This window comes from Fukomys damarensis, unplaced genomic scaffold (assembly GCF_012274545.1).
Source record: "Fukomys damarensis isolate Sample0158 unplaced genomic scaffold, DMR_v1.0_HiC HiC_scaffold_4, whole genome shotgun sequence".
In the NCBI taxonomy this organism is placed as follows: domain Eukaryota; kingdom Metazoa; phylum Chordata; class Mammalia; order Rodentia; family Bathyergidae; genus Fukomys; species Fukomys damarensis.
In genome coordinates this window covers 59,049,847-59,077,156 of record NW_022900916.1, presented here as the reverse complement: position 1 = coordinate 59,077,156, position 27,310 = coordinate 59,049,847, and the positions used below count along the sequence as shown (strand labels likewise).

At 37.8% G+C, this 27,310-nt stretch overlaps 1 protein-coding gene across 2 annotated transcripts in view; it reads right to left on the bottom strand.

Moving 5' to 3' along the window:
* Slc25a13 (solute carrier family 25 member 13) overlaps nucleotides 1–27,310 on the bottom strand; it is a 198,168-nt gene that overhangs the window by 81,678 nt on the left and 89,180 nt on the right. For both annotated transcript variants that reach the window (XM_010603394.2, XM_010603396.3), the window contains one exon: nucleotides 8,683–8,822. In XM_010603394.2, coding sequence (XP_010601696.2) covers nucleotides 8,683–8,822 — 140 coding nt within the window. The remainder of the gene's footprint in view (nucleotides 1–8,682; nucleotides 8,823–27,310) is intronic.

Below are 27,310 nucleotides of genomic sequence, written 5' to 3'. Positions count from 1 at the left end.
TACAGATAGATACGTAAATCTGCAAAATTCAGATGATAGGTTTTTAGGGGGGAAAAACCCCAAAAGGTTAACCTTTACCAAGTGTTGAGCTCATGCTATGCCCAGGACTGATGTTTCCTGCTTCACCCCTTGGAACTCTCCTAGCAGCTTTATGAGGTGGGTCTCATCCACACTTCATTCCATAGATGGAAATACCAAGGAAGGGTGTAATGGTTACACACAGCTAAGGCCAAAACTCGACAGGTGTCCAGGTGGTCTGGCTCTGGAACATAATCTTAACTTGTACAGATTCCCTGCTCCCAGGAAAGCCTACCAAAAACCAGAACAGCTGCTGTAGAAAGAGACGAGATTGCTCTATAGCACATATAAGTAGCAAGCAACAGAAATTGAACTGACACCTAAGTAAGCGAGTATTGAAAATGAAATCAAGGGCCTGGGAGCATGCAGAAAACACAGAAATGGATGACAGAATGTCCCTGCACAAAGAGTTCTTTTTTTTTTTTTTTTTTCAGCTTTAATTGAGTTTATTGGTACATTTTAGGGATACAGTACAGTTACATTCATTGTTGGGATTATGTACCTCTACATGGCAGGTCTTGATTCTCATTTTTTCCCCTTACCTCTGCCCTCCCTTCACCCCCTCCTCCCCTCCCCATCTACACACACTTTAGTTCTGTTAAGAGCTCCCCCTGCAAGGGGGCAAAAGTGTAGATAGTTCCTGGGGAAGTGAAAGGCTCTCACTGTCTCAGGCCAGAAGATCTTGGTTGGTTTTTCTGGAGATCTGGAAAGGAGGGCCAATTTCTCTCCAAAATTTGCCAGTGAACTGTTTTCTATTCCCTGTATTCTGGAGCATGATGATTTATAGAATAGGCTCTTATTAGAGCAGTTTTGAACTACTTCAACACACCCAATTCAGATTGCTGTCAGAAAAAAAAAATCAAACTCTTCAAAATTGCTAGCTGTACAGGAATACACATATATAGGGGTTACACTGCTTTAGGTGTAACGTTCATGCTTCTAATAGTTTCAGGCCTGCCATTTCCTTAATAATCTCCAATTTTCAAGTGGGTATATTTTGAATGTGAAAAATTCTTTCCAACTCTACTCAGACATGCAAGTTCATGCCTAAGTCTGAGTACAATTTGTCATAATAAAAAAGGCCCTCAAAATAAGCAGCAGATCCAGATGAAGTATATTATAAATCTAAGAGCATTAAAAAGAAATCTGGTTAATTGGCATTTTTGTTTTGAAATTTTAAAAAAATTAAAATTTTAATAAAAAGCAATATTAAAAAGGATTCAAGGGCCAGGGATTTCACTCAGTGGTTCCGCCGCCTGCCTCACAAGTGCAAGGACTGGAGTTTGATCCCTGGTACCAAAAAAAAAAAAAGAAAAAAGAAAAAAAGAAGAGTAAAAATAATCCCCTTTCAAGTGGCAGAAGAATGCTACGCAAGATACATGTAACTGATTATCAAAATAAAGAACAAAAAAATGTATAAAAGGTTGCTTTAAAGACACACATCACATTTAGCTCAATTTCAAATAAATACCATATCACATCAAGTATTAGAACCTATATACTATTTAATATATAAAAACACACTTTGTTTTCATGATCTTTTGCTAATTTGGAGAAAACGTCTGAATTAAAATAAAAAGCCACATAGTTTTAAACACAATAAACTGGAACTTAGTAAAGAGCTGGGTAAAGAGGGAAGCAGTTCCTGTTTGTAACATTTTCCTGGGCTCCCCATTTAGCTGCGCAGTCCAGTTTTCAGCATTCAGGGTGAAATTTCACCCCTGGTCACTGGGTGGGGGCTTTAATTAAGAGTTGTCAGGCGCAGTATCATAGATGGCTCTGCACACACAACAACATCAAAGCAAAAACCAAGTGCAGCTTTTCCATCTTAGTTTCCTTGCTCTTTTGATTTGATATTAAACTTCACCATGGCTTGAAGACGAGAGATGCTGTACAGAATCATTTCCAGCAAGATGTTACTATGAAAACCTGCTCAATAGGGTGCTCACAAGCCAGCGAGCTGATAAGCACCACAGACTACCTACCATGCAAAGTCCTGATGTTCACTGCTTAGAGAGTAAAAGTGTGTAATATAAATAGAATGTGATCTTCATCTATCTGTCCAAGAGATTGGGGTCACAAGTCTACCCACCCATGACCAAACTAGCAATGGGTTCCATGGGGACACAAAACACAATCTATGCTACTGGAAGAGCTGGGTTTAAACGTTAGCCTCCTTTCCCATTTTCTAACACCAAGTGATACTTGTATTCATGAAATAGTACTGAAGCTAGATTAATATTCTTCTGGTCCAACTTAGGATTGACATAAAAGGCACTCACATGTTGAAAAGGCAAAAATAACTGTGATCTCTGATTATTAAAGATCCATTTTCACTAGAGCAGATGAGGAGCTATACAGGAATAGGGGTATAAACCATTTGGGCTACTCAACCCCAACAAGAGACCCTTTTAATTTTCCACTAACCTGTTTAAGCAGTGTGGCTTCAGCAATTTTAAAGTGAATTTTTAAATCTGAAATCCCTTATTAATAAATACCAAAGCTTGAGAATTTGATTTGCCATGGTTGAAAGCACATTTTCCTTTGTTTGGTGGTGGGTAGTGGAGACCATTTTCTTTTTTAACATATGTAGTCTTTTGCATTGAAGTTTTTGCCATATACTAAGATGCTATGAAAAATAGTGTAATAAAGATCAAATAAAGATGATTAGAAAGCCATGACCACAGCTACTAGCACAGCAAATCTGGCTTCTAGAGTGGTATGGCAACCAGCAGAATCTGGGAGCAGTCAACTGCCACTGTCTATTTTCTAGGCTCAGAACCTGAGTAACCCAAAGTTCCATGTGACACAGAAAAGGGACTGATCTGTATGCCAAGCCAGACTGGAGTCAAAATAATGGTCACTGTGATTGAACAAGAAGAACCCCAAGTGCTTGGCTACACAGCTAGCATGAGTACACTTGGGCACCCAAAAGAATTGTAATGGGCTCGTGGGATCCCAGACCAAGGGTCCCTGCCAATATGAATGGCCCGTCTGGGACACCCAACATGGCTTAGCACTATCAAATACAATTCACTTCTCTTCTGAAATCTCACTCCTTTGACAAAAAGAAGACCTGAATACAATTACTGTAAAACGTACTTGAGTAATTTAGGGCTCTCTGTTGGGTCAGGTAATTTGATTGTTAAACTCTAATGAAAAGACAGGAGAGCAGATTTTTAGACCCATTTCCTCTTCAATTATCCTGTCTCTTGGCTACAGGAATCTGGCCTCTTCACCAATTCAGAGCACTGCTAACTTCTTGATAATACTTTTTCCTACAGCAAAGAGAAGAAGGTCCTTGAATTTAAAAAAAAAAAAAAAAATCCCTGGATAGCACTGCTAACTTCTTGATAATACTTTTTCCTACAGCAAAGAGAAGAAGGTCCTTGAATTTAAAAAAAAAAAAAAAAAATCCCTGGCTCCATAAAATGGAGAATTCCATGAATTCCATGAAAAAGCCCAAATTTACACAGGTAAAGCTCTGATAAAAGTATTATCTGAATTCCAGTAACTAAGGAGAAGTGGTAAAGCCAACTAAACAATATACATGTAAACAGCTATCACATGTAAAGCATTTCTCTTATCTTCCTGCGTTCCATTTCTCAGTAAGTCCCTACCATCTTCCCACTTGCCCAAGCCCAGACCCCATTAGCCAACCCTGAATTTTGCAAAATCTTTACTGTCTCCTTCCTATGAAATCATCAAGCCTTGTCACAACTATCCTTTAACCTCTCCTGAATCTGTTTACTCTGGCTGAGGCCATCCTACCTAAGCCATTTCACTGTTGGATCAGGAAGTAATCAATTGGTCTCGCTCTTGAGTCACATTTTTCTCCACTTGATTTCCACATACTAGGCGTAGTAAGTTTTCTAAAACAATTCTGATCAAGTCTGCCTCTGAAAATGGTATCTCAGCAGCCTGAGGATGAAGACCTGGAGGTAAGTTTGTGATTTTAAATTTTTAGGATTATGTAGTCTAGATAAGTGTTTCTGTGTTGTTCCTAGACCATATCTGAAGCACCACAATTCAGGATATTCACTGAAAGAGTAGTTTCATAGGCACTATCCAGAAATACTGAAGTGGAATCTTGGGGGCAGCGAGGCCTTAAACTCTGCATATTAAAATAAGCATCTCAGATAATTTACACTAAAATTTGAGAAACACTGCTAAAAATTTAGGAAAATTAAATTCATGCTCCGTCTGTTCTAGAACAAATCCAGAAAACACCTCTAAGTTTCTACTTGTGTCTTTGTCATACAGAAATAATATTAACTGCCTTATTTAGCTTAATACCTAAGTTGACTGTAAGGACAATTACAAGTAAAAGAAGAAGCACTTTCTAAGCTGGAAAAGACAATATGAGAGGTAGCTAACAGCAATGTTTTTCTAGTTAACGGGAAGACTGGATTTGGCAGCAATCACAGACTTTTCTACCCTGAGGTTGGAGCCATTAGAAATTCCCTGTGTGTACATTATTTAAAAATTTTAAATAATCATATGTGAAATACATACCCAATTATAAAACAGTACAGAAAATGATTGGAAATGACAGTAATATGCATCTGGCAATTAATGGGTATGCATCAGGAATGCTAGATGTCCAATAATACATGTCTGGACCCCATACTTAAGAAGCACAGTCCCCTCCAAGAACATAAAATAACTATCCTTAGCCTTGATGCTGGAGAAAGTACAGCAGAGTACATCAGCATCATATTTTCAAATCCTTCTCACACCTATAATCTCATGTGAAAAGCAAATTTCTAGAGCAGCTGCTTCTTACTTTCTTTGGCTAGCTGATAAAAGCTCTGGGACATTTTGCCAGAAAATTATCTGCAAATGCAAAATTTTACCCTAGAGTCTGTTTGTTCTTTTGCATATAATAGGGGATAATGATAATCACATCTCAGGGTACTGGAAGGTGTTACTATCAGAAAAAGAATATTTAAAAGCACTTTATAAATTAGAAGGATCAGACAGACACAGCCACTACTATTACATGTCTTTTTTAAAGTGTCTCAACACTGACTCAATAGGATAATTTGGCAAAAAACGTTTAAGAGACCTTTCACTCTGTACTTCAAAGTGCCCTGTGACATCTACTCAATTAAAAAAATGGGCAAAGGAACAGACACCTCTCCAAAGAAGATATCTAAGTGGTCAGAGAGCACTTGAAAAGATGCTAAACATCTTTACTTATTAAAGAAATTCAAGTAAGACCACAAATAAGATAACTCTAAGAAGCTCTAACATGAAAAGTCTCTCCTCTGTAAAATGGGATAGTTAACTAGATGACCTTATATTTGTACCTGGTTCTTCAAGTCTGTACTCTGGATGGCTGTGCTTATATCCGTGTTAGGTTTTTATATTACAAAATTTTAAGAATTTTGCTACAAAAATGCAAACTCATGGGGTGTACATTTTACACCTTCATACAATTCTCCTTTTGCACTATCAAATGGATATAAATAGGAACAATTCCCAAAGCTGTCTGTACATTATAAACATCTCAAGAAGTGTCCTTTCTGCACCTTACAGTCCTTTACATAAGGCTTCTTGAAAAACACTAAATGCTCAACAACATATGCTTGAGTAAATGCTTTGCTTCCCATGAGTAATAATTATGGAACAAAAAATATATTTCCAAACAGGGAAGAGAGTTGTAGGTTAACATCACTTGTTAACGGAAGTTCCACCAGACATACAAGAGAAAAATTCCCCCACACTATCTTCTAATAATCTCAGTGTATCAGAATCCATTGTTAAGCTAGCACTCTCAGAATTAGAGCTTTATTCTGGGAATTGAGAGTAGAGGGGAATGGAAAAATTTATGGAACACTTTAAAAGCTGTACCTCTGGAATGCTGAGGCAGGAGGATCAAAAGTGTGAGCCTAGCTTGGGCAACTGAGCAACTTCGTGAAGCTCTGTCTCAACATGAAAACTAAAATAATTTAATAAAGGGCTGGAGAGGTAGCTTAGTATGAAGGCCCTGGGTTCAATACCTTGTACTGCAAAAACAAACAAACACCATTTAAAGTACACACACATCCAAAAACTGCACACTTACATTCTATATTCCCACATACAGTTATTCACTGATTATAGTGAAAGAATCACGCATCAAGCACAGCAGCAACTAAAATAATACATATGAAGGGATAACAGGAAAGTGGCCCCACTCCCTTCTGAGATCATTTTACACATGAGGAACAAGACTACAGGACAGAGGTTCTGTGTCTTTGCTACTTGCTTCAGCAGTATTGGTTGTATGCACAGTACAAATAAGGCAATTTTAGCTCAATGAATATCAAACTGATTTACACTTTATGAATTTTATAAATGAGTACAGAAAAAAACACACCAGCTCACCATGTAAGCAATGCCCATGACTGCCACCACCTTGGTGGGTTGGGACCTTATGCAGACCGTACAAAGATGGACACGTGAATCAAGTAAGATCCTCACAGCTATGGGGTGGTTTATAATGAACTGCTATCAGATACAATGAAACATTCATTAAATGAAAAAATTCAGAACTTGCAAAGAATGGTGCTGCCCACAAATCACAAACACATGCACATACACAGCATGGTAACACATGTTGGCTGGAACCAAACTGAGCTACTTTCACACTCAGGCTCGCAGAAACCACAGGCAATGCTGAGCTGTCCCTACAGCTGTTCCTCTTCCTCATCAGTGACAGGTAGCAGCATGCATGGCGCAGCTCTTTCCAATTTCAAACAGCTAAGCATCTGCTTTTATAACCTTGGCGCCAGCCAGGAAACCGGGGCCTGTGTGTCTGATCCCTGCCCTAGAGCAGAAAGGCAGCGGCACACGCAAGCCTCACAAAGAGCAAGCCTGAAACACGGGAGCTTAAATTCATGCGTATCTTTCAGAAGCTATGTGCATCTAAAACGGAGCTCTGAGGGAGCCTCTGAAGTACAGGTTTGAAGCTCTATCTGCTTTCAGAAAAGAGTTCAAAGGAAGTAAACAAAACAGCTGAGACAGAAGAAAGTGACCCAAGGATACACATCACAACCAGTACTCACAAGCAGTCATGTGAGTCTGTGATGATGCATCTACTACTTCCCTTAAGTCTGGATCTGGATTTGGGCACAAAAGGCTCTGCCCAAGATATTAACCACCAAAGCCATTTTAATCTCGTAAAAAGTTTAACGCTTCCATTCTGGATTGAAAGTCAAAATCATCATCCCATGCAGAACACTGTGGGATGATTCCATTCACCATCTCAAGGGAGCCGACGTGAATGTTCTACAAGCTGCCACTGGAAGCATAACTAGGAATTCCTGAGTCTTCTAACCCTCGACTCTGGCTTCCCTGTATCTCTAGAACGCCCAGAAGCTGCTGTGAATGGTTGACAATTGACTCAATTCAACATAATTGATACTTGCTTAAAGGATGAAATGCGATCATCCTTACTATTGCTAACATCCCATTAAGACTAAAGTTAATTAGGTGTGTTCCATAAGTCAATTTGAAGCATTTGTCTCAATAGCATTATTGTAATTATTCCTCATCAAAATGAATACCGCCTCCTACAGCGTGCCAATGTCCTGTGTAAACAGAAAAAAAAAAAAAAATCCAACAACCAACGGTTTTATTTCCACCTAAGTACATTTACGTTTCTAGAACGGAAAACACAGATTCACAGAAACTTACATGTTTTAAAAAAGAAAATGCAAATGTAGATTTAGGGCATCTTAAATTTCCCAAAATAAAAGCAAACAAAAACCATGGCAAATACTATGTAGCATAATAAATGGTAATGAAGCTCACTAAATGCTAACATAGAGGTTAAAACATTTTTTTCAGTGATGCTTCAGGAGAAAAACTAATCATTTTTTTTAAAAACAATCATCTGCTCCCAGCACCATCAGTGCTCTAATGACATGGTCCCAATGAAAGAAAGGTGCAGACGGGCAGGAGAGAGAGGGCTGCGGAAGGTGCACCCCAGGAATTCAGAGGACTCCTTCAGAGGTGCTCATGGGAAGCAGGTGTCCTTAGACAGTGGTTCTCGAACAGGGCTGCTTATTAGGGCCACCTCAGAAGCTTCTAAGAGCCATATGCACAGGCTCTACCCCCAGCCCCTAGCAAATCCAACTCTTGAGGTACCACCAAGTTCCAACTACAGTTTTCAAAGCTCCCCAGCTGTCTCCAGATACAGCTAAGTTTGAAACACTCTGACAATCTACAAAAGGCCTCAGATGGCACTGTTCACCTCTCAGGGAAAATCAAAAGGTCAGTGCTATACATAATGAAGCCACTCATAAGTCCCAAGTTCACACTCAGATTTTGCACCTCCTGACCTAGGTGACCTTGAGGAAACCATCTGATTTTGTGGGGCCTCAGTGTATATCCCTTTTATGCAGGAAGAGGTTCTACATAATCTTTTAAGATCCCATTTAATGCTACGGTTTCAAAAGACTAAGAGAAATACTTCTAAATGGGGAAATTCTTGCCAGCACTACAAAGTTTGCAGTAAATTGCAGTTCAGGGCTCAAGTTAAAGTATCTTTTTACACACAATCTGATCCCTCATTTTACTTAACTACTCTTTTTAACTTTTCAGAGCTACACTCACCAGCAAAAACTGAGTGAACTCTGCATAGGTCAGGTGCCTTTTTCTTTCTTTTCCAAAATGTAGCTGTACAAATTCTGAGTTCCAGTTAAAAGGAATATGTTGATGAATTGTGGTTTGTCCAAACACCTGCTTAACGTCCTCTGAAAAGAGAAAAGTCAATTAGAACAAAGCAAATCAGATACACTTCTACAGGTACTGCTATTTCTTCTTATAGCAAAGTAACTAAATTTTAAACACATGAAGACTATACATATACAGACGAAACTTATACAGTCTGTAGCAAAAGCAAAAGCAAAAATCTTCATGGAAACAACCAAGAAATGAAAATTTACAATCACACCAAAAGGGTAAGATCAACTCACACACATGCACACAGTCTAAAAGCAACAGGAAACCGAGTAAAAGGCTACCATTATTGTCATCTCACTTCTTCTTTTTCAACATGTATTGGTTATTTTCTAGGAAAAGGGGACAGAATTCAATCACTAGTAACAGGAAAAACATGACAGACACATATGTAACATACGTAAGCCTTAAAATGTATTCTTTTTTCATTAAGATGATTGGTATTTTTTTAGATATACAGCACAGTTATACTCATCACTGGGATCTTGTACCTTTACATGATGTATCTTGGTTCTTATTTTTTCCTCATTCCCCTGCCCTCCCTTCACCCACCCTCCACCCCTTCCCTATTTACAAAGATTTTGTTTCCATTTTTTCCTTTTCTCATATTTTTTCTTTTCCCTTTTTTCCTTTTCCTTACCCTTTCCACTTCCCCTACTTCTTTAGCCCTTTTCCTCCTATTTCACATTTTCAATTATACAATTTGAGCCTTATTTACACTTTTAGTTTTTCATACCAGAGAAACTATTTGGTATTTACACATGCGTGTCCTATTTATTTCACTTAAGAGTATGACCTCAATGCACATCCATTTAGCTACAAATGTCTCTAGTTTCTCCTTCTTTATGTAAAATGTCTTTATAGATTATCAAAATATTTGTGGAAGGTTTAGAGAACAGTTATGGACTTGAAGCACATATTCAATACCTTTAGGAACCTATTTGAACTTTCAAAAGTCGAAAATTTATCAAGCTACACTCAAAGATGGGGAGAAAAGTTAGCAGCCAGATTCTTTAATTTACACTGCAATTTGGGGGGTTGGTTTTCAACTTGACAAAAGTTCTCAAATTATCCAAATAACCCCATTCAAGCTGGGCTACCGAATGTATTAGCATTGTACTAACTCAACACCTCTGTGCAGCCTCTCCTACAGAACTGTGAGAGGACTAACAAAAAAGAATATGGAGAGCCCTACCTCACTAAAGCTTCACGGTTTTATTTATTAGCACCCCTACCACAGTGTGTTTGGAGGCTGGAGGGAACACAAATTGTTACAGAAACGATTTTGTTCCTAGCATTCACATTTTTAAGTATACCGTCAAACCTGTTCATTATTATAAGCAAACTGTGCCTATTATGTTTTTCCCCCCTTTGCTTCTACTTAAAAAGAAAGAAATTATTTAGTCCTCTAAAAGTTGCCAAAATCTTTGGCACATGTTTCTGCTGTTTCCCCAAATTTCCTACTTCTATCCCCATTTTACCCACAAAGCTTTTATTTCATGCTTTTAAAGTTGCCAGAAGATTTTAAAGTCTTGCCATGAAGAAACAGCAGTGCCACCATCAGCATAAGGTGCGGTGTGTATTTGAATAGAGAAGGTAATAAAAATTAGAATTATGCTGGGCATAAATTTCATAAAAGGTGTCTAAAAACCTCAGGGTGGCCCTGATGAAGACAACGAAGGCTGTAAAGTGTAACCCTCAATTTCTCTGAACTTACTGTCTTTTCCACTTTGAGTGGGTAAAAAGAGATAGAATAAAAGAAAAACAAATCACGAATTAGGTGCTAAAAGAAAGGAGGTGAGGGGACATGCTTATGTAGTGTCTGATTGGGGGCCATAAAATGAATTAAGGAGAATTTCTTCAACAACTGAGAAGAAAATACCAAACTAAAATTCAAATAACTTAAGAGTTCAAATTCAACCAACAATAGCAGCTAACATGCTTTGGTCACTTACTATGTGCTCACTATTTTTTTTTCTCAGTTAATTTAAAGAAGATTCTGCCAAGCATTCTAATGAAATAAAGTTTAAGTGGAATAATCATAGGATAACTGTCAAATAAGGTCCTTTTTCCTGACCTGCCCTTCATGTCTTACAGAAAATAACAGACGGTATTAACCAAATAGTATATAAATCTAAGGCAGTCTTTTTATTATATATATGGCCTACAACTATAAATATATACAAAAATGAGTTTCAGTTATTAAACATTAGTGAATGAATTTAAAACATGTTTCATTATAACGAATAATCTTATTTTTCCCTATAATTAAAATAACTACCATATGCTGCTCACTTAAAGTCAGATTTGAATACAAAACTGCATCTTTAACTCTGTATGTAACTTTTCCTTCTAATCCATGAAATCTGTCTTTCATGAAAATGCCTGTTTGAAGTATTGCCAATGAGTCACCACAAATTAGAGCAGCACCTTATCGCTAAAGAAAGTATCACTTGATTATAAAATCTAACAACCCTACTTGTTTCATGGAGATATTTTATATGGTTTGTATGTGTTTGCTCCCATACAAATGTGCATTTGTACATATTTATTGTGTACCTGCTTCTCAAATCAATTATTAACCCCTTGACTACAAAGGTCTATTTTTCACATCTGATTCTTCCATGTGGCTAACACAGTGGAAAATTCTCCTTTAAGTGAGTCTTAATGCTTTACAATAGACAGTACAAGTGGTTAAAGAAGATGGTATTAACTTTCTGAGGCATTATGGCTTTTGTGAAGTTATTTCAACAACCATCACACACCACTTTAGTTACAGTCTTACTTATTAAAACCCCTAGCTCCCCTCCTAGGCTGATTTTAAGTCTCTTAGAAGCTGAAATAACTGCATTTTAGCCAGGTTATGAGGTTTTCCTGATGCAAGAGTTCAGGACTGAATGTCACAAAGTTAAAAAAAAAAATCTATAGAGTTACGAAAGGGTTAGAGTCACTCATCACTAGCTTTTAACTTTCCATCAAAACACAAAAATATGAAGGGAAGTAGAGAGGCAGTGTCTCCAGACCAGCCAGTGTAAGGAGTAACGTGTGACCTGGTTATGTGCAGACATGGGAGGACATTCAGGGTACTGCACTACACAAGCCGAGGGGATGACATTCATTTCATGGTCTGTGTGACTGACACCCCTGCAGCTGAGCAGTGTACAAACTACCTCGAAAATCAGGCCCTATGTAACAGACTCTTGGCTGTCCTACCACACCAGCTATTGTAGGAATAAATGCTAGTCCTTAATTAGATGGCTACCAAGTCCTATGCAGTGCTGTGCTAGGTTCTGTGGGAAGAGGAGGGATGGTAGGAGGTATAGGGCTATATTCAAGCCTAATCCACAAGAAATAGTCCAACTGCATACATATCCAGTGTTTTCTATTACCATAAAGGATAGGGGTCCTTGTGATAAGGAAATACAATTTTTAACTTTTTCTAGGTTTATTTAATGGCACTGGAGACTGAATTCAGGGCCTTTGCACTGAGCTATATCCCAACTCCTCTTTACAATTTTTTTTAAAAAATTTCAGACAAGAGTCTCAGCTCTGTTGCTAAATTCACCAGACTGGGCTCAAGCTTATTGGGATTACAAGCGTATATCACCACCAGTCCTGGCTAGGAAACTGAATTTTCCTTTTTTAAATTCTTAATTTTTAAATTTACTTTTGGTTTTTTGAGACAGGGTCTCACCATACAGCCCAGACTAGCTTTGAATTGACTGTGTCACCTAGGCTGGCCTCACACTCACTGTGATCTTGCTCAGCTTACTGAGTGCTGGGGTAACAGGAGTGTGCCACCACACCTGACTGGAAACAGAATTTTAAAAAGGAAGCCACAGAAGTAGGAAAGAACGGCACATACCTATAATCCCAGCACTCTAGGAAATAGAGGCAGAAGGATTCCAAGTTTGAGGGCAGCCTGAGCAATATAGCAGCTTAATGAGACCCAGTCTCAAAATTTTAAGAAATAATTTTTTTTAAAAAGTCAAAAACTCAAACCAAACAAAACACAATAAAACTATACAGCATGGCATGGTAGCAGATGCTTGTAATCCTAGCACTCTGAGAGAATAAAGCAGGTAGAATATGAATCGCAAATTTGAGCCCACCCTAGACAATTCAATGATTTAGTAAGAACATATCTCAAAATGAAAATAAAAAATAATTTAAAAAGTACTCAGAATATATCTCAGTGTGAAATTCCTGGGTTCAATTTCCAGTACCAACAACAAACAAACAGGTAAAACTCAACGAAGGCCATTGATAGCTGTTGCAGGTTTGCTGAAATGGAGCTTTGAGAGAGTTAGTCAATGGATACCAACACTATGAAGAAAGGTTCATTTCTTTTGAAGCAAATGAAGATCCAATCGCAGCCCTTTGGCCCAAAGCCATGTGGGTCCCTAAGTCGTGACAAATCCTGCTCCCGATAGCCACAGATAATTGGCATCAGTAAAATCTTAAATATTTTTTAAATCCCAGAACTTGATACATTTATGGTACAGAAAAGAATATGTGGCAATGGTACCTGGTTAAACAAACAAACAACCTAGAGTTGTTGCCTACTACTTGGCACAAGTTCTTCAAAACTTAAATTTTTTGCTCCCCTAACCTGCCTAACAGGATCGTTATGCGATTAGTACAAGAGTGACAAACCACTCTGATTGGACAAACCAAATGATATGCAACAGATGGAAGGATGGTTGGCAGAGGAAGCATATCAATATTTCTATCCAGTCTCACAGCTCATAAACTCTTTTAAAGGATTAAGTCTTAGCCTTCTGGAAAACTCACATTTCCTCCAAAAATATTTTATAGGCTCACAAGTCTCCAAATATTTCATTTCACACCAGTACGTCATTCTGAGGCATTAGTTTTTCTAATGCATTTCCCGGAAGGTTTATGAATCGAGACAACATCTATAAACCAAAATAAATAATCCCAATGGGATACTGTCATTCCCCCCTCACTTTGAAAGACACTTAAAATACCACCTCAGGTTAATATTTTTTTGAAGAGACACAAATACCTTTCTCACCAAATGCTGTTCAAGATTTCATCATGCCCTGCAGGCAATGAGAGTTTAAGAGTACACCTCTCATCTTATAGCAGAAAAATTTAAAAAAAGCTATTTTCAAGTTCAGTTAGATCCTTAATCTGGCTCCTCTGATAATCCCATGAGATTTATCATGAAAGACTCCAGGAGTTGTCCTACCACTAATCCTTCACCATTCACAGGCCTAATCTATAGTGCTGGAAAAGAAAGGGAAAACTCCAAATGTTTTAAATCTTCTCAATTAGGAGATTGCTCCTGGTCTAAAACACAACGTCTTAAAATATTACCTCTGGACTGAGGTCATGCAAAGCAAAGCAGCAAACTGACTTGGCACTAGAATGCGAGTACAGGACCACAGTAGCTGTAGTCTGAGTATACAGTCACATTCTTCTTAAGCTCAGTCATCCCTCCTAAAAGTGAAAACAAACTAGAATGCCTATCTCTTAAAGTATAATCATTGTTATTTCAATCTTTGCCAAACAAACTATGTTTGGAAGGTCTTTATGCTCCCATAACATCACCAAAAAATAGTGATATTATTTAAGACAAGATTTCACCAAATAAGCACAAGGATCTCTAAGTTTATTTATGGGACCTTGCTTTTTCCAAAACTATGTCCATCTTAAGTCTGCTGTATTTTTATATCATAAAAAGACAATTACAAAGTGGCAGCTGTCTCTTTCCTAAAGACAACTTCAAAAAGTCAACTAATTTATCCCAAGTTAAATTTCCTAGACTACTATTTAGTAGAAATAGAGTTGTAACTTTTAAAAGTTGGGTCACAACACTCACACACACACACACACACACACACACACACACACAATTATATATATATAATTACAAAAAACACCCCAAAAATCCCTTAGGAACTAGGATATGAATTTAGCAAAGTCAGAAGATGTAAGATCAGTACACAGAAATTCATTGTATTCCTATATGTTTGAAATTAGCAAAGAAAAATGAAATTAACCCATTTATGCAGAAGATAAAGTTTTTAAATTTCTGCATGAAATTCATATATGCTACCTAGAAAAATTCAGGAACAAGAATATGGAGAGAAAATGAATCAGTGACTATACTTTAAAACCCTTGGAATCATACAGTGTCAATAAAGCTGCTTTTATAAAAAAAACCTAGGGCTGCCAGAGATCCACGTGCACTTAATGGACAAACTGCTTATGCTGACTAAATTCTCCCAGTCTTTAAAATGCAAATAAAATATCTATCTTAATCCCAGTACAATGTTTTATATATGGTGGGTGATTGGTAAGATGGTAAAATTGTAAAACTAAACTTATAATTATACTGAAAATTATTACTTAGGTACCAAATATTTACAATAATACAAAAAAATCACACACTACATGATTTGGAAATATCATAGTTTATACATTTCTCAAAAGGCAATAATTTTCTTCAAATATTTTAAATCCATCACTGAGTTCATATACTAAAACTTTAAATGAAAAGTAATCAAAAACTACATAATTTCTTATTATGCTTCTTAAAGTATAAAATTAAGAAAAATTAAGAACCTACACTCTGAAGATCTTTCAGATACTAGAAATATTTAATTGGCAAATTACTTGCACATGCCATTAAGTGGTTAGACTGGATTTGTTTTCACAAATTGTAAGGGCTCTTTATTCCTTAACCTCTACCACACTATAATCTGAAATCATCAAGGTCTTCACTTATGCAAATTTTAACTTTCTACATTTTTGTTTCCATACAGAATAACTAAATGAATGTACTTTAGTTCTAAAAGATTCACTTTTCAGAGCTGCAAATCAATGAAAACAAGTTTGCCATTAAAATAAAAAAGCTTCATCAAACTATATTATCTCAAACACTAAACCATAATACATTTCTCATGGATTCTGAAAAACTTCTATTAATACAATAAACACAAAAAGGATGTCTGTTAAACATGAAAGTAACTCCTCTTGCACAGAATGGCACACTATTTCTGAACAGTTTCCTGCTTTTTCTAACTCTTATTTAATCCTCAAAGTTGTGGTTTTGCCCTAAGGGAAATAATATTCCACCCTGCTGATAGGGTTAACAACAGCTTATATGGTGATCATCTTTTAAGCAGGGAGCAAAAGACAAATTGTTGAATCCGTAAGTCAAATAGCTCAATGGAGTAAGTGGACCCAGACCTATCTACCACATGCTCTGATACCAAGGTTGCCATTTCGAACCCTTCTGACAAGTGCCTTTTTATAATAATCACAGTTAAAGGTCTGAAGAGGAAAGAAATATCCTGACTACAATTCAGACTCGCTCAAGGAAGTTCTAGGGAGAAAATGGATGCCATTAAAACAGAGTAAGCGCAGCCTAAGTAGTTCACATTAAAACTGAGCTCTCTATATGCTTCTGTGAACTTTCATGTCATTATTCCAAACATGTAGGTACAGCGGTGATAAGTATCTTTTAAAAAAATAAGCATACACACCGTGAAGCTGGGCTAAATATGACACTGGAGTCGTGTGTGTTAGGGTATGTGAAAATTAAGGCTCATCTAAAACACTTCCAGCTTTTTACCAAGAGAGGAATGAAGCTGCCCTGATTTAAGCTCATGTGGTATCCAGGAGAGAATATAGCACCGTCCTTTTGGTGCCAGTGACAAAGCTATGTTTCCCATGAAACCAGTCACCTTTTCCCCTCTGAGCCTCTTTCCTCAAGCATGAAAGAAAGCCATAAACTACATCAACCATTGTTTCACTGAAGTATGAAGTAGGTTCCCTTGGAGAGCTTGTTTCAAACACATTCCCAAGCTCCCCACCCAAAGATTCTGAATCGGCAGATTTGAGATGGAGCCAGTACGTCCACAGCTGTAACAGATACACCCATGCTATTACAATGAAAACTCATGTTCTGCCTCACTGATAAGAATCCTGTTCTAAAATCTGGTGGACCTACAAATCCTCAAGATTAATTCACCATTCAAGTCATCACTGTGAATGCTGGTTAGCAGGGAAAAAGGCTTATGGTCAGCAGACCATGAACATAAGATATTGTTTATCACATACACTAACAAAATCATCATCAGACAGGCCAAGTGGGATGTTTTCCATCTATATACCAGAAAAAGAATTTTCACTTGAGTAGAATAAATCATTAGCAGCCCTTCACTTAAGATGGTGTTTGGAGGTATACAGCCGACTGTGGTCACTCTCCAGATGTGCTTGCTTTAATCATCTGTTGTGTTAATTACTGTTAACTTAAATCACCACCAAAAGAAGGACATAATCAGAAAACTTCAATGCTTTGAAACTCTCAAAGTAGCACAAAGAATAATTCATTCTGTAAATGCAATTATAATATCTATATTGTTTAAAAAACCAATTTCCTAAGCTAGTTTCCTTAGACGGATGTTATCGAAAATAATTTTCCTACAAAAGCATTAACATACATTTAACCCTACTTAAATGCTTCAGGAGCAGATGGACTACAAATGTACACCCACAGTGATCCCATATTAGTATGAAACTATTTTATTTCAATTAAAATGTCTAGCTATCCACCCCCAACATATACCTAAACTGTAATTTTCTCTGAGAACTTCCAATATGTTCTTGATTTTGTTTCTTTTATCAACCTATCAGAGCAAAAACTGCCTTGCAACAGTTGGAAGAAATCAGTCATTAGCAGCAAGATTACAGCAAATTTTCCAATTTAGAAAAACTGTATTTTTATCTCTCTCTCACATTGAAAGAATAATGGTATAATTTTACTATTTTTAAATGAGCTGTACAGTTTAAAATAGTCAATTTTTCCCAGGGCTCCAAGTTTTAGGATTTACTGCTAGCAGCTTGCTGTTCTCTACACCTTCTTTACTATTAACAAGTTCTTTTCACCCTTCATCTTGCATGTGCATGTGTGTGTGTATGTGCATGCACACACACACACACACACACACAAATAGGGGCCCCAGTCCAGCTTCTCCACACCATGGCACCCTCTGAGAGAACAGTTAACCTTCAGGTAGTAGTTAACTAAGGAGTGGCTTCACGGGGCTCCTGTGATTTATTCTCCAATTGACATTCTCCTACTCTCTCTACAGGCTTGCCTCTTTCTCCCTCCCTATTTTTCAAGTGGAGTGATGAAGTAGCAAAAAGTACAATATTTTAGCCATTTGAGCATGGACCATTCTCAAATTATCCCACCAACTGGAAGTGCTCTCTGATACTACTATCTTTCAAAATTGAAGCCATTATGGTCAATCGTGCAAATCCGTATTTAGCTTTTGGTAAATAGTGGATTTTTGACCCAATGAACTGGAACAGCTTCACAACGGTGTCTAGTATCTCTGACAAGACGCTCAGTACACAGTTGTTATCCACACTAAGGAATGTGCAAAACTCATACTGTTTCTCCTTATTCCAGTCAGACTCTTTTTCCAGCTGGAATGTTTGTAAGAAAATATAGTTGGGTACCCCATCTCAAAATAGACAGGGAAATGAGTTTCTTTCAACAAAATAATAATAGAAGGGTAAGACTGGACTTCTTTTGGACCCCAGGCACAAAGAGCAGGCACAAGGGGCAGACCGGTTTCCTCCATTCCAGAGTTCATGAAAACCTGAATCAATTTCCTTTCAGAGGTTTTACTATAGGCCAATCAAATGATTCTTTCTATATTCTTTATAATTATTCTACATTTATTTTAGTGAAAGATGTCTTAAAATCTGTTTATTGTGCAATATAATAGATTGCTCAAAACATTATACTTCTTCATATATCCTAAATCAAAAGGCATCCAAAAACTGATAATTATTACAGTTTTGAATCATGTAAACTGTTCTACAACCAATATTTTTAACAGAAATGCTTGCAAAGTCTTAAGATATAGGTCCACTAGTTCAACTGGCCCTCTATAAAAGCAACTGTTATCTCTGGCAGATCACTGACCCCTCTGAGATTTGGTAAAAGCTATGCACTTTCTCCTGGGGGTAGGTGCCCATTTAGACAAAATATTACAAACAACTGTGGCTATGCATGACTCTGACACTAAACCAGGGCCCCAGAGTTAAGAACCCCTGTGTTTAAAGTTCAATTAAAAACTGTAGACAGACCCACTAATATTTGGATAATGAAATGTGTCATATTCACAAATTAACCTTAAAATTGCATATAAAATGTTTCATGAAATTTTGATCATGGTAATGAAAAAAGATAAGTCAACAGAAGAAAGAAATACGTAATGGAATTCTGCAAATAAAAATTTTAGGTTTTAATGTATAGAATACACTTTGCACTTTTAACAGCTCCACTAGACAAAAGCAGGATTCAAGTCTTATCACTATTGAGCTAGACTACTAATGTCACACACTGCAAGATACAATAACTGATAATATAACAATAAATAGGAATAAGTTTCTTAAGAAATTACCATCAGAAGACTGATCACAATGCCAAACATTTCAGATTAAAGTTTTATTAAATACACACACTCAATCTCTCAATACCCCCATTTTCTCTCTATAAGCCCACAATGGAAATGTTTTGCAACCCCAGCATCATTAAGAAACATGGTAAAATAAAAGTCTCAGGGAAATTAAGGTTTCTGCATCAACCCAAGGTACCTGCATCAACCTGTTCAGGTACCAGATAAGTCCTTTACAAGTCTGACTTTCTGCTCTTCCACTCACAAAATGGAATGATTATCTGTCTGCTTCATGTAGATACTGTGAAACCTAAGCAAGAGTCACAGGCATGCCTCTGGCTCATCACACATCAATCAATACAAGAAAAAATCATCTCCTCCAAGCATCATTCTAATTCTGTCCCTGTCATCCAAAGAACCTGCACTGGCTCCCCAACTGCCTCTCATAGCAAAGAACTCTTTCTCAGAGGCCCTATGGCTGGTGAACCATCAGATGATACCCCTACCCCAAGTGTCCACTTAGATTTTCAAGGCTCAGTCAAGGGCCTCTTCTACCTCGGGCTGTATAGAGATCACCCCCCACCAGCATTCTGTTCACACTCAAAGATAAAGCTTTGCAGAATAAAGCCTACACTATGTACAGTTCGGTAAGTGACCCAGATGTCTAACCACAGCTACTTTCTAGGTAGACTGAGAATTCTAATCCAGGTTTGTTCTCGCCTCATAATTACTTCCTCCCACAATGAAACAAGATCTTGACTAGTGCTTCTGCTTATTGCTCTTTACTTGTTCGTGAAAAAGTAATAAATCCTCCTAAGGTCTGATACAGACCAATATGAGGTAGTTGCCAGTCACCTAGATTAAGAATGCCGCACCTACAGGGCAGGAGTACGACAACCACCAGGGGGAGGCAGAGCGGCACATCCGTAACAGTCCCTCTGAGCAGGGCCGCCCTCCTGGCTCCACCACAGGAGCTTCCAAGATCCTTGCCAGGCCCCTTTCCCTCTTAATGCGGGAATTAGTACTGTACAGACCGCCTAGGTTGCAAGGATTGCAAATAAATTACACATGAAGCATTTAGCCCAGTGCCCAATATGCAGCCAGTGATCAATAAGGAGAGACAAAACTACCAGTTACATTTCTTCTCTCGTGAGATTATGTAGAACCACATATCTTGAGAGCAGAACAGGACCAGGAGCTTCTTTCTACCTGGACCTCCTTCCTTTCTTCTCATCCTTCCTCTCACCCCACAGACACAGGAACCAAGGCCGACAGCTTCACTCTCTGAAATGGCTCTAGTGGGGTCCCCACAGATAGGACCTCAGTCCAGGTTTCTGGTTTCCTTTTGGCTGGGCCAGCACCTCTAGAGCTCACAGTGCTAACTAGCCCTTTCTGGGATGCGCAGCCCATGTGTAGCAGCTCAATATTACCCTTCTTTGCTCACTCCTCTAGACTGACAGCCAGCCTCCATTCCTCCTACCCACTTACAGAGAGAGCATCCTGACATCTACAACAAGGGTCAGAGTTTTCTCTGTCTCCATGTCCACCCTTAAAATGCAGGCTCCAAGAAGAGAAAGATTGTTTAGTCTTACTCATTACTGTAGCTCCAGTCCTACAGCACAGTTAGTACTCAGGAATTGTCCCTGCCTTGATCATTTATTTCATCTAGTTCAATGCCTTCAAATACTATTGGTTGGTCTTTCCTATATTCCACATTCATGTATATAAGCGCCTACATCCTTGCTTAGCCAATCATCTGAAAGGAAAATAAATGAGATTTATAATCACTAAATTCAGATAACTTCACTTCTTTGTTCCCAAGTTTTGCTTGCCAAAATATGACTGATTTTTCATGAACCAAAAATTTCAAAACAGTATTTAAAACAATACAGCCTTGGAATTCATATCAAACATAAAGAGAACTCATTTCTTTACATTTTGCTAATTTCTTCCAGCTTTACTGAGCTATAATTGACAAATAAAATTATATATATTAAAGGTGTACAGTTTGATGTCTTGATAAATGGATACACTGTAAATATAATTAACACAAACTAACTTAATACACCTACCACCTCACACATTTACTATTTAAAAATATATTTGAGACAACAATATTTAAGACCTACTGTCTTAGCAAAGCCCAAGAATTAAATTCTTTATATTTAAGGTCAACAGCATTAGGTCTGCAGAACTTAATCTTATAACTAAAAGTTTGTGCCCTTGGGCTAACATCTTCCCTTCTCCTCCATTCTCAATCCCTCATAAGCAATCTTTCATTGTTATGAGTGTGGCTATTTTAGGTTCCCCAAATGAGACTACGAACTATCATTATAATTACCTGCTTCACAGTTCAAATATCATATAATACTCACTGTACTAAATGTCTTGATCCCCAGTATTAATATCAACTCATATGTATCATTGTCAATACTCATGAAAGAGTTGTCAGCAAACTATGTTCTTTAGCCCACCAGATGATCTTGGAAATAGTTCTAATGGAACAGCCACACCCATCATTTACATATTGTCCATGGCTACTTTCCTTCGCAACAATGGAGTTAAATAGCTGTAACAGAGAACCTAGCATAAGAGGCTGAAAATATTTACTATCTGCCTCTCTACAGAAAAAGAAAAGACTGCTATCTCTAATTCTGCCTAAAGAGTAACACTTTTAAAAATAAAAATATATTTAAAAATCACCTTGAAACTCTGAGCACAAATGATAAATAAGGCCTCTAATTTTATTAACTTGAATTTTTGTAATTGTGAATACAATGGCATTTTGTTAATTCTTTTTTTCTTTATTTTTTTATTTTTTTTGGGGGGTACTGGTGATCCAACTGAGGATCTTGTGCTTGAAAGGTAAGCATGGTGCCACTGAGCTAAATCTCCAGCCCTATTCGTTATTTCTTTGTTTTTGTCAAATGGCTAATTGACAAATATTTTCTCTTTCCTCTTCTTATCTATTTGCCTTCCACTCTTTGAACATCCCATTCTCCTACTGTAGTGGGACAATTTGAAAATATAAGTAATATTCCAACAGGCAGAATCTGAAAGTTTCTATTTAGCATATTCAAATATATGTTGTCATAACCTAACTCTATTGAAATATTATGAATTCCCAAAAATGAATTCCCCTCTTCATCGCAGATGTAAAATGTAGTTCATGTTCCTAGCATCTTCCTTCTGAGGAGCTCAGCCCTGAGCCCTATGGGCATCAGTCCCGCGTGCAAGACGGCAGCACACTGGCACTGTTAGCTGACAGGTGGCAGAGGGAACTACCTTCCCCTCAAAATGTGTGTTCTTCACCCATGCAAAACACCTGAATGATGGTGCTGCAGGAAGACTAGCATTTATTACAAATAAACTTTGATTTAAATAGTTCAAAAACCTTATGGGAGCTGGGGATTTAGCTCAGTGGTTCCACCACCCGCCTCGCAAGCACAAGGACTTGAGTTCGATCCCCAGCACCAAAAAAACAAAAAACAAAAAAAAACATAAAAACCTTACGTGAGTTTAAAACTTATTCACATAGATACATATATGGGCATCATTTGTATGCAATGCAGTAGCATTAAAAATTCCAGTAGATATTTGTGGAAATTACCAACTTGTTCTAAAAATGTTTTAATGAAAGGATGAAGAATACTCAGGATAATCTAAAAGAAAAGAATAATAAATATGGGGAACTAACCAGATAGCAGGACTTATTACAAAGCCGTAGTAATTAAGTAAATGGTCTGATCCCTTTGGAAAACAGTTTGGCAAAACCTACTCAATCTAAATATATGTATTTTCTATGATTTGACAATTCTGTACATAGAAACACACCCCAAACATACATATATATATATATATATAAAATGTTAAAATAAAATAATGAAATCATGTAAAAAATATACATATATATGTAATAATGTTCAAAGCATATTATTGCTAGCAGCCCAAATTGGAAATGTCCCAAATGTTTGCCAATAGTAGAATGAGTGACTAAATGAGGGTAGAGTTGCCTAACAGAGCATATACAACAACAAAAAAAATAAAGCACAAATATATACCAAAACATGTATTCATCTCACAAATTAAATATTGAACAAAAAGATCCAGAGCAATGGGGTACATTCTTTATCGTTCCATTTAATCAAGTTTAGAAACAGGCAAGACCAAGCAATGGTGACAAATGGTATCTGTTACCATGGGGATCGGGGACAACACCCAGGAAGAAAGCTGGGTATACCTGGTACCATTCTTTCTGATCTGGATGATGGTCAACAAATATATACACTGGATAAAGGTGCACCAAAGTGTCTGCTTATGGCCTGTGCGTTCTTCTGCACATATACTTTAAAAATTACAGGTTAAGAATATTACTATAATACAGAATCAGCTGAAAATGCCAACAAAAATATTCAGAGCAAACTTTTTCCCCATACATAATCATAAGTTATTAACTAAAATTTGCCAAGTATACGGACATTCTTCTACCTACATATTTGTATCTCAAAGCATATACAAACATCGGGTATCAAAATAAGAAAACAAGGCGAGAGCAATAATATTGGAGGTAAGTTTCCCTCAAAGGAAACATGGGAATATAATGAACTGGATATCAAAGGAACAAAATTGGCCTAATCAAGGTCTTTTCATTGTAGCAAACACAGGGAGTGATCCAGACATGAAAATATGGTAAATGTAAACAAGGTCTCAGAAAAATGGGGCAAGGTTTCACTGAAATGTGACACTTGATTATCTGCCCCTCGCTCCATCTGATTTTTGTTTAGCCTGTAACAGAACATTACTGGGAGCACAACACTGCTGGTCTATTGACAAACACTAGTATACAATGAGCTCATCTGCAGAAGCCTGCTTCAAACACACTCTTCTGTGGAAACTCAACACATACACAGATAAAGAGTACATCTGCTCTGCTCAGGATAAAATGCAAGCCCGGGGGACATCGGGACCTGAGGCCACTCTCCGGCCTAGGGAAAGACCCAGGTGACCACCAGGACAGGGTGAAAACAGTGCCCTCCCGAGGATCACCACAGCTGACGGAACCCATCTGGGAAGTAAAAGAGGGACTCCTTGCTCCCTTGCCTCTCTATGTCCACTCTTTGCACAGATGCACAGAGGCATACCATCTTCTGAAATACTAATGGGACCTTTTCTTTTTCTTTTCAGTACTGGAGACTGAACCCAGGGCTTCAAGCATGCTGGGGAAGCATTCTACACTGAAGTGTTATTTTCTTTTGAGAAAGGTTCTCATTAAGTTGCCCAGACTGGCCTTGAGTTTAATACTCCTGCCTTGGCCTCATAAATAGCTGGGATTACAGGTGTGTGCCACCACACCCAGCATAAAGGGCTATTCTTGAATAATGGATTTATGAGGAGAGGAGGTAAGGACATAAATGGGTAAGACTACCATTGAGTCTAACTACAAATAGCCTCGTATTGGCCAGGTTATTGACCTCGATTTTCTTTTTCTGAATAGTTTGGGTTTATGAGACCAGAATTAACTAGATATGTCATATTCTTTCATCCAACACCTGGTTTTTTGTTTGTTTTTTATTATCTTCAAGTCCATGACAAGCTTCTTGGAAAAAACTGCTAGCTTTTTCCAAAGGTACCAGCTATCAAAAAGCAAAAACAAATAAACAAACAAAAACTGTGCCTTTACTTACTTGGGCAAAAGACTTAACCACATCCACCCACAATTGAGAACTATACCCTACACTATGAAAATATGTTAAAAGTCAGCCATTAATTTTCAATCTGATGGTCATTTGGGAATCATAGTTCTATATACCTCTCTTTCAGCTTAATCCTAAATAGAGTTTAATGGCTAGACAACCCAGGCTACATTTTATGATACCCACAGGGTGAGGATCCTGTGGGCCTATCATAAATGTACACAAAGCCTACATACTACTGATGAGACAAGCAAACCTTAAAATGAATTACCTGGGAAGACAAAGCTGTCGTAGGCAGGGTGTACATTTTTCTACAGCAGTCATAAGCAACTGAGGATGCAACCAGAATACCAGTTCCTGGAAACGGAGCTTGCTAATCTGTCGTGCCTTCAGAGACAGACAGTGTTCGACAAGCAACAGGTGGTGAGCACACAATCAGCTAAAAGGCCAGGTGTGAAAGTACAAGTTGAAAGGGCTTTCCAAAGGGAAAGGGAAAAGGGGGAAAAAGGAAATCCTTTACTTCTCAAGCAATTTCTTTTAGTGTTATTTTTAAAAAGCCATTGTTTTGTAGAGAGAACCTTATATTTGATGGATCTCTTAACATAGTCCTTTAAAGCTAACTTACCCCCCCTTTTTTTTGGTACTGGGGATTGAACTTGGGTCCTTGTGCTTGCTAGGCAGGCGGTGGAACCACTGAGCTAAATCTCTCACCCAGTTTTACCCTATTTTTACACAAAGAGAAAATAAAACTCAAAGTTGAAATGATATGTACATCAGCAGCTAGTAAAAAACTGAAAGGGAATTCTTATGCTTCTATGAGTTAAGTTCACAGAGGATCCTGTCACCTGAAGCCTACTTTTCTACCGGTCTTTTTCTTTTAATCACATTGACACTTATAGTACGTATGGTCCTACCAACATTCCTTAATTCTCCCACCCAGATTTGCAGAAAAGTAGGAAGACAAGAGAGACAACACACCTACGCTAAATTCATTCAAACTCATAGTAGTTTCTCTTCATTCCAAGGAAACACTATCCTATCATTTTCATCAAACTGGCATCCATACTATCATAAGCTAGCTGCTCATTCCATAGCTGAAAATTTTAGTGAGACTGAAAATTGGCCTTCCACTGAAAAGTTGTGATTTCAGTGGTGCTAAGAAGAATTTGGTGATGGAAAAAGAAAAACTAAATGTAAAGATCTTTAAATACTGAATAACCCTTTTGAAGTATAATGGCAGTACATGTGCTCCTAGAAATGTGCACATGAGTTCTGCCTTTGCTCTGGCTGATCTCACACTGGACAACTCTGTCATGTCACGTGAGCATGAGAAGCCTGGGGCAGGGAGAAGACTAGCAGAATAAATCCGTTATACTATGTATTTATGCTGTATGTCATTATTACCCTCATTTTGTATAAGGAAATGAGAACCTGAGAGGGCAATGAACTTGGCCTGGAGATAAAAGTCACCAAGCTAGAAGTGGCTAAGTCTCTGACTTCAGAGCCAGTGCTCTGTTCAAACACCTGTGTTTGCCCACAGCAGGGTATTTCTCAAACTGCATCAAGTAAGACAAGTCCAAGAGATCTGAACCAAATGGAAGCTAAGAATAAAGACATTTAAAATGGACACTTTAGCCATTTTCCCTTAAAGCATAATCTACATACCTAAAGGGCTCTAAAATTCTTCATGGCATTGCAGTTTATATCCCGATGTCTCTACAGTCTCATTTGCTCATAGTTGTGGCTTCTGGAAGGTGACTGGGTCATGGGAATGTGACATTTATCAGTGAATTAGTCCACTGGTGAATTTAAAGCTAAATGTGATGCTGACAGGGAGCATGTTTGAAAGAGGTGGATCACTGAGAGTGTGGTCCAGAGGGTTTATCTCCTTCCCCAGCTTCTCCATGCCCATTCTCTGCTTCCTGGATGCCAAGCAATCTCCTCTGTCGTGCTGCCCTGCCTTAGAACCAGCCAATTATGGACTGAAACTTCTACAAACTGTGATCCAAACTAAACCTGTTCAAGTGGATACACATTGAGGATATATGCCTAAGTGAAATAAATAAGTCACACATGTGTAAATACTGAATAGTTTCTCTGGTGTGAATAAACTATAATAGTACATAAGATCCTAATGAGATAATGGACAATGTGAAATAGGAAGAAAAGGGCTAAAGGCGTAGGGTAGGGGAAGGGTAGGGGAAAGCTAATAAGGGAAAAGAAAAAAATATGAAAAAATGGAAATAAAGTGTTTGTAAATGGGGAGGTAAGGAGGGGGTGAAGGGTGGGCAGGGACAAGGGGAAAAAATGAGAACCAAGACCTGTCATGTAAAGGTACAAGATCCCAACAATGAATGTAAC